This window comes from Stegodyphus dumicola, chromosome 11 (genome assembly GCF_044657685.1).
Source record: "Stegodyphus dumicola isolate Sdum_Otavi_A_Nest chromosome 11, ASM4465768v1".
Classification (NCBI taxonomy): domain Eukaryota; kingdom Metazoa; phylum Arthropoda; class Arachnida; order Araneae; family Eresidae; genus Stegodyphus; species Stegodyphus dumicola.
Genome location: NC_140778.1, coordinates 153,552,608 through 153,562,030, shown reverse-complemented (window position 1 = coordinate 153,562,030; position 9,423 = coordinate 153,552,608). Strand labels below are relative to the sequence as shown.

Here is a 9,423-nt window from a genome sequence, read left to right as displayed (position 1 = left end):
GAATTACTCAGCAACATTATTGATCACGTAGAAAACATAAGAAAAGCAAAAAGAACGGCAGAAAAACTTACAGCCGGTTTCAAGGCAATCATGTATATGATGAAAATAGCTGAAGAGAAAAATTAATCTATTACGATTACTCGCAGAACTAATGGAAAACATGGACTTTATTTTATATCTCAAAAACCAAACCTTCCTGTTTCAAGATGCAGCATTCGGGGTCAGTACTTGGGTGGGTGACGTGACTGGCCTCGACAAATCAACTGCAAGAGAGGAGGATCCTTAAAGGCCCGTTCACACTAGCGGAACTTTGGTCCCAAGAAACGTACGCTAACGCTAAGTTGTTACTCCCAAGGATCCCACCCGTTTACACTTGTAAGTCTCAAAGCCTAAGAATTACTACCCCCAACCAATCAAGTCGCTTTGATTTGCGCATGGGCAATATTTCCTATTTTGGGGTACAATGTCGAAAGTTTGCGGTAGAATGTCTAAAGTTAAAAAAGCTGAAGAAAGAAAGCGCGTTATGCATTTGAGAAGTAATTTAATATGTATGTATTTGCTGTACAAAAGCGATTGTGTTCCAAGGCGGGAATGGGTTCGGTCAATTTTTCAAGAGCGAGATACGTATTCCGCTCATGCAGCATTGTTTCCATCACTGAGGCAGAAGTACCCAGAATTATTTTTCAATTATACTCGAATGACGGCAAGTTATTTTTATTTTTTAGCAAAACCTGAAAGTAAAAATTGAAGGAAAGACTGTCAAATATTTCTTTTTATATATCAGTAAATTAGTAATTTTTTCCCTTAGTAATTTATACTAAGGAAATAGGATTAATGATTACATTGCGATTTAATTACCGACAAAATGAATTATTTCAATGTTTATTTTGGTTAATCTTTGTATTATGGTAACTCGGCAATTTTTTGGCGACCAACCCTGCTACAGCAACCTGCTAGTTTTTTTTGGGGGGGGACGCCATTTTGTTTTCACGAAGTAAAGGCTTTTTTTTTTTTTTTTTAACTCAACATTTTATTCCAACAATCTGCTAACCGAATTACGCTTATGCTAGAATTTTTATGACACAAAAGTGCTTAATCATGACGAAGAGTAGGTGCGAAATTGGGAGAAAGTGCAGAACCGCCCACTGCTTGCCGCATTTTTAAGAATTGCACATACACGGTATCATCCATGTACACGTCGACCTATTTTCACTTGAAAAAACATCTCAGAATTGCACAAAAATGGCATTGCGCACACTCTTGACTTTATCCATGTACACTGCTAAAGTCCTAGCTAGTAACCTTTATCGCCTTACCAAAATGTCGCCAAACTACCTGTTACCATATTCCAAAGATTAGCCTTTATTTTTTATATAATTATGGACTAGCATTAGTTATAACTAATTAGTTTAATTGGTTTATTAAGCGCATTATTAATGAAGGTTGTTTATAATTCGATTACCTTAATGAAACATAATATCAGATGGAGTATAATGTAAAATTACTAGATGTGCCAGATGTTGGACAGTCAACATTTTAATGGACTATCGTGTATTAGGATATGTTCCTCTGTTAGAAAATACCCAGCATTCTGTATCCGTAGATTTTTTAATTATTACTGTCATAAATTTTATTAGTATTGCTTCACTTTGTCATGAAAATACTTTTGTAGAACCAGAAATATAAAATAATTAGGCTTTTAAATAATATATTCTAGAGAATTTGGGAGATCCATAAAAAGACTTGCTTTTAAAAGATTTTCTGCATTCCTGTTCCACCTGTGTTTTATATTTGACAAATGAGCAATAAAATTAAATCATGTCAATATTTTAAAAAATCATTTTTGGAGAATATTGTAGTAATATGATGAAAAACACTTTACAAAGAATCCAAAAGAATGTAAGAATAATTGTATCAAAATAGATTACTTAATGAAATTCTACTACCTGAAAAATTAAGCAATTATAAGAGTGAAATTGAAATGGAGAGTAATTTTCCTTTTAATCAGAATTATCATATTTTATTTTTTCAAATTTGTAAGATAAATAACTGAATATTTTTCACTGATCATAGTTGCAGCAACACAGTATATATTTCGGCAATATAGTATATAGTGATGCCCCTCATGTTGAGCACCTTCAATAGTCAAAAGTATTCCTGAGAATATAAACAAACATTGGTAATGACAATCACAGATAACCATATTCTCTGAAGGTTGCTATAATATCTCGTCGGTGGCTAAATAAATAAAAACACTGAACATTAATTGTTCAATACCTGATGAAAGGGTTTAGAACATAAGCATTTTGTGCATATCTGTCCAAGATATGAATGTAAATTAGTTTACCTTAAAAAATCTTCCTGATGACATTATTTAGGTTAGTAGGGTTACCTTTAGGCAGGTAACTCTAGTGTGTGGTGCATAATCAAATAATCATGTTGAAGGTAATCATCTTCACAGAAGGCTGAAATCATTTCTAATTATGGAGTTTATGTTATTTTTGTTAATAACATGCGATTAATCGCTAAAAGTGTTAATTGTTAGAAATAGTAAGATTATACTTCAAGCAATTTTTCAAGACAAAATTATTTTCTCTTACTTTGGCTAATCATTTTAGCACAATATAAACTATTTCGTATTTGTTTTTATATTAATTAGATAATTAAATATAGTTCTGGTGTTCAATTTACTCATAAGTATAATATTATTGAATTTACATGTAGGGAGAACAATATGATCATCTTCTACATTTACTGCAAGATAAACTACAGAAGCAAGAAACACGTTTTAGGAAATCAATTTCAGCATCTGAGACTTGCCATCTGTTTAAGGTAAATATAAATATATACATTTGTTTTGAAAGCAGTGTCGACGCTAGACAATTTACCGCCTGGTGCAAACTCCACAAATCCAAAATTCTTCCACCTGATTCCTTCCTAAATTCTAATAATTTTGCCATCTGGTGTGGTCACCCTGGTTGCATATGCTCTGGCACCAGCTCTATTTGAAAGTCTTTATTACATCTAATTCCAGTTTTGTGTAGTATATATAATTGAAAATTAATGTTCTTGTCAGAACATTTTATACTTCTGTCTAATTGAACTTTTTAAAATTCATATTTTTTTTTTAATTTGTAATGCATTTAAAAAATTATGAATAGGAACATAATTTTATCAAAATAAGTTACATAAATAAAGCATTTATTTTCTGTGGTTTAATAATAAGAAAGAAAATTGCAATCTCTTTGAAACTGAGCTCCCCCCAAAAAAAGAACCTTTTTTAAAACTTGCATACTGCTACAGATTGCCCTTTCTTCATTTTTATACAAGTTTTTAAAACTGCAAAAATTTAATTATTGATTCAGAATGTTTTTGTAGATTTCTAGCATCTGGAACTAATTATACAGACCTGGCATACACTTTCCATGTTTCTAAATCTTCAGTTTCACATATTATTCGCGAGACCTGTGATGTCATATGGCAAGTCTTACAGCCACTGGTTATGCCTATACCAGCATCATCAGATGAATGGGCTCTAATAGCAGAAGGTTTTGAATATAAATGGAATTTTCCCAACTGTGTTGGTGCAATCGATGGTATGTATTATGTCTTGCATTCCATATTTATTTGTCAGTGAGCACTTTTGAAATACAAAAATTGCATTATATTAAAATTAGGCAAATGAAGATTCTTTTTAAAGATAAATATAAAATATTGCAGAATCATCTAACTTGATATATGAGCTGTCTTAAAATATCAAAAGACTGGAATTGTTTCATAATAAATAAATGAAAGTGTGAAATGAAAAACAAACTTTAATATAAAAAGGAATTTTTTTGCAAGTTTCTAATTTAAGAACTGAATTTATTATTGGAAAAAGTATTTATATTAATTTTTATCATTAAAATGTATATTATTTTTCTTTAGGCAATTAATAATTGTTGCTTTTTTTTTTCTTGTAGGTAAGCATATCAGAATACAAGCTCCACCGTCAGCTGAATCAACATATTATAATTATAAGGGCTATAACAGCATAGTCCTAATGGCAGTGGCAGATGCTAGTTACACTTTCCTTTATGTTGATTCAGGCAACTATGGACACATCAGTGATGGTGGAATTTTCAGTAACTGTTCACTAGGTAAAGCTTTGGTTAGTGAAACTTTGTTTTCATTTCCAAATCCAACACCATTATTAAATAGTCATCGAGTTTTGCCTTTTGTATTTGTTGGAGATGAGGCTTTTCCACTCAGGAAAAATATTTTATGCCCTTATCCTGGCAAATTTCTGTCGAATGAAAGAAAAATTTTTAATTACAGACTTTCTCGAGCAAGGAGGTGCGTTGAAAATGCTTTCGGCATATTGGCGTCTAGGTGGAGAGTACTTCGTACTGAAATTGCCCTGAACCCAGAGCATGCTAATAAAGTAGTTTTGGCATGCTGTTGCCTTCATAATTACTTAATGAAAAATGAATTGGGAAAGGCAGCTAAGAAATACTGTCTAGTGAACTTTGCTGATTCTCTTCTTTCAAATGCCACCATTAAAGAAGGTATGTGGAGAACAGAAGAATTTACATGGCAACCTCTTGGCCGTCTAGGGGCCAATAATTCATCCCGTGCTGCATCTGCAGTTCGAGATAATTTTTGTGAATATTTTTCTGCAGAAGGAGCAGTACCATGGCAAGAAAGGAAAGCATTTATTGTGTAAATTTATTTTTTGAAAATATTTATGAAATATGTAAATAAAACAATAAAACAACTGATTAGTGTTATGTACAAATAATTTTATTTATTTCTTGCCATAATTTGTAAAAATTGTATTTTCGTTTCCAATTTTTTTCATCAGTCATTTTTTTCATATCACTATGGAGACTCAATAAAAATAGTTTATCATCATCATCATCATCATTTTCACATCGATGGTGATTTTTTAAATATTTATTTGTTTCATCAATAACAGAAAGCAATGAACTTTCAATTGTTTCTCTCTTTTTTCTTTTCTTCCCTCTAGGAGTATTTTCATCATTATTATTTGAATTAGTGTTATCTAAGATTTGTCTGGAGCTTAATGCAGGTGATAAAGGTGATTCACATGAGGGCATAACGTGAATAGCAGATGGCTCCACATATTCAGGTTCTGTCGGATATTCAATATTATCTGAAGACTCGGAGACAACAGATTCTACTGTGAAATTAAGCTCCTCGAATTCTTTGTTTCCTTGAAAGTTTGTCTGTGTCCTGTTTAGAAGGAAAACAAGGAAAAAAAATCAAATGCATATGAAAAATATTTTTAATACATTAATGATTATTTTGTGATATAAAGTAATTAGGTAGTGAAATAAGCAAATTTAGAATCTTATTTGTTACTGCATTAAATAGCTCATTTTTTAATTTCTATTACTTATGAACTGCAGACAATTTAAATAGATCTTAAAATTTAGCATGAAAAATAATGTAAACCAAGAGTCTTCTTGCTTCAGTGTGATTACCTGCAACTAAAAAGCTTTTTTTGTTAATTTGAATTATAACATCCCATTGGATTCTTTTCTTACATAATCTTTTGTGTTTATTAATATTTGCAAGAATAATTTCTAAAAAAATACAGTTTGTTACATCCAGTTGTATGGGGTAATTCCTAGTCATTACATTCTTGGAGCAGTGCTGGATCACATTTTGCTTTTAATTAAAATAATATTTTATCAAATATGGGGAGGGGTGAAATCATCCTCATTCTTTGAATCTTTTGTACTGCAATATACAACCAAATTGTCATATTTACTCACTAATAATTTTATCGTACAAATATGGAGAAGGCAAAATGACATGAATAATTTATTTTCCGAAGTATGGTCAAAATAAATAAGGTGTATTAGATACATTTAATTAAATTACATACATTACTGCAATAATTTATTATATGCATTAAATCTGTCATTGTATTAACAAGGGCTGAAATTTAAAACATTCTTAATTTATCCACAAAATATCTGGATAAAAAAAAGGCAGCACTAAACAATCTCGTGAAATAACAAAGCTCAGAAAATACAACAACGTGAATCATGAACTTGAACAAAGAGTGAATCGTCTATTGAACTTGAACAAAGAGTGAATCGTCTGCTTTTTTACCTCGATGCAGATTAGAAGGAAAAAAACTTACCTTTTTTCTTAAACTTTTTATGTCAATAATTTTGTATTTCCATTATGACTCATTATTATTCAGTTATTATGACGTCATTATTCGGTATGTATTTTTTCTTCGATATTTCGTACTCAATGTTGCGGTTTCCGAAACCAAGAAACTCAGAATATAAACTGAATGCTTATATTCTGAGAGGCAACGCAGATTTTCGGTATTTGACTGTATTTGTAGACATTAAGACGAAAAAATGGAACAGATTATTGGACGTAGAATCGCATCTCAGATTAAAATTATGACAATCTGTCATCTCAGCACAAACAGTTTCATCCTTCTCATTAATCCAAATAAATGTTATTTATAATGTAACATTTATTTATATTAATGCCATAGAAAATCAAATTTATAGTAGTGAAGATCAGCGGGATTATGAGTTAAATAACATGGATGTAAATATTACTATTGGAGGCTGCAATTTAACAGTTGTGATGACAGTAGTGTTTTTGACAGTAACAATAATGTAGTATGCCCTAAATAGAGATTACTTTAAATGACTTATAAAGAGTATAGTAATTATAAAGTATATAGTATATATAGTAATTATAAAGAAATCAATATTTTAGATGAAAAAGAAGAATCTCTTGCCTTCATTGAAAAAATTTTGAATATGCATACAAAGCCCTTACATAATAAATGAAAATATTGAGCCACTAATAACTCTTATTTCTTTTTATAGAAACACAATCACAAGAGAATTTTATCAAATTTTTTGTATCTTACAGTTTAAGACAAATTTTATCTAATCTTGGCTTACACATTTCACATTCTATAAATAAAAAAAGATCACTATACTTTGGAGACTGTTTTGAAAAATTTCATGCCATGAAAGATTTTAACAGTTAATTCAGTAATAAAGTATTACAACTTCATTTTTTAATTCAGTTTCATATATATTTTTGTATTTATTTTCATTATGAATTAATGTAATAATTTAAGCACAACTCCTTGATCTGATGGTATATATTATGATAATTAATCCCAGGCTTTATGTGTTAAGTGCAAAGTAACTTCATAAAATTAAAGCAGGTATGCATAATCTCAAACACTAACTTCTGAACATCAAAATGGTCAGTAACACATCAGTTTTGAGCTGTGTGAGTACAGAAATATGTGCATCAACTATAGAGGGATAAACTATAAAAAGAAATTGGCCACAAAAAGAAAAAAATATATATACAGACGAGTCCTCATTAAAATATTTAGAAACTCAGCTTTCAAAGGAAAGAGCAAGTGCTTTGTTTATATTATGCATATGCTGTACTTTGTTAATAAGTTTACATTGCAAAAATATTGGCCTATTTTTAATTGGGAAGATTAAAAAAGTACAGAACAGCAAAGTTTCTACAACATTTTTTATGGGTAAGAACTTCAGTTGGCCCAAACACGTTAGAAAAAAACTATAATGTGTAATACAGTTTTATTATAACACATTTACAAGGTGTTAAACCATTCATAACGAGTGATGAGGCAATAAATGGTAAAAAAAAATTGTGTAGAAGTTTTTGTTTTCCAGAGCATAAATATTTGGATAGAATTTGAGTTACGGCAAAGCATATAAGGTCTATCTGCCTAAGGGGAGGAATTTCTTAAGTAAATTGGTTTATATCCACATATGTGACTATCTAACATATTTAATAAATTTATATCAATAAAGTTACAATTTTTGATTGCTAGTCAACCTAGGATAACTCCAAATAATCCATTTATGCTTTATAATATTACAGACTACTAACAAGTAAGATTGTATTTTGTTAATATGAAAATTTATCATTTTATATTTAACATAACTAAATAATTTGGTTCTGAATATTTACCTTCGATGGCGGATACATGGATCCAAAAATGACATTTGGGGCATCAGATGCCATTGCTGCTCTGCAGACTCTGCACTAGCTCCACTTTTGCATTTTGTTTTTCTTCGGCTATATTGCTTACGCAGATTCTGCCACCCACCGGTAAGTAACCTCTTCAACTGTGAAATTAAAAAAAATATAGCCGAAATTTTAATTCAACCACTGTAATTAATTACTGTTTAATTATTAATACTTTATGCAATTATATTAATTATATGAGATTCAAAATGTATCCATACGAAAATGAAATATGGATCTTATATATTTTTATATATGGATATTTATATATTTAGGGATTTTTTATGTATTTCGGAATAAACATTTGCATGAGAAATGAAGAAAATGTATTTCTGAAAATTGAGGAGGAAAACTTTAATCAAATTTTTACTACTGTTGATCTTCACACTTACTACTTTTACTTTCTTCTTCTCATAAGCCTTTAGTAACATGTTGCAAAAAAGAAGAGCAAACTAATGTAAAGACAATAGCTGAAATTATGTAATCATTTGAATTGCTATAATTTGGGAAAAATTTTAAATATATATAATTGAAGGTTGCTGCATATAATTTTCATAGAACAGTGTACATTTAGATACAGTTTAAAGCAGTTAATAAACTTTAATTTTAAAAAAATCCATCTACTGAGCTTATTTAAATTTTATAAAACTCAGATTTTTCAGAAATGTTCCAAAATGCTATAATTTAATATATGTCAACAAATTTTTATCGTGTAATCGTTAATAAACCTGTTTTGTACTTGAACAATTGCGTTAGTCGAAAGAGAACTAGAATAAAAGAGAGCACATTGCAATCTGAAAGGAGCAAAAAAATAAATAAATGGATACATACCATCTCGGTTCAGTCTTTCGGCAACTAGTAGCCAAGCAACGTCTTGTCCTCTTTTCATTCGATATTCTTTTTTTCTATTATCCCATAAAATCGGATGTTGTTGTACTTCTGCAATTAATTTGCAGTCAGACGTAGTCAAATCTTCCGCCATGTTTTTCGCTTAAAGCATCAACAAAACCCTTGTGATAGTTTGTACGTCTGTGATTGGCCAAAGCTTTCATCTCATAGGTTCGGAGTTAAAATTTTCCATCTCTTGGGTTTACGTCAATTCCCTTTGAAGATTAACCGCTCGACTTAGGTTACGTTTCTTAGGACGTTAGCTTACGCTTCTTGGGACCAAAGTTCCGCTATTGTAAACGGGCCTTTACAGAGGAGAAGAAACGTCTCGCCTGACTTCGAGGCATTTGCCTTCACGACCACGACTCTCTCGCCTGCGGGCGGGGTGCTAATGCACCTTTGATTATTTAACTAAAAGCGAACGGCCTTCGGCCTCATATGAACTATACGTAAAACTCGTTTGTAGTTAAG

The 9,423-nt window shown here is 30.6% G+C and overlaps 1 protein-coding gene across 1 annotated transcript; it reads right to left on the bottom strand.

Moving 5' to 3' along the window:
• Nucleotides 1-4,766: 4,766 nt before the first annotated feature.
• LOC146994446 (uncharacterized) lies at nucleotides 4,767-9,046 on the bottom strand. Its single transcript, XM_085826381.1, has 4 exons — nucleotides 8,804-9,046; nucleotides 8,008-8,165; nucleotides 4,862-5,235; nucleotides 4,767-4,792 (listed from the first exon to the last, which is right to left on the bottom strand). Exons 1-4 carry the CDS (start codon nucleotides 9,044-9,046, stop codon nucleotides 4,767-4,769), a joined length of 801 nt encoding a protein of 266 aa, XP_085682507.1.
• Between the last annotated feature and the right edge of the window lie 377 nt (nucleotides 9,047-9,423).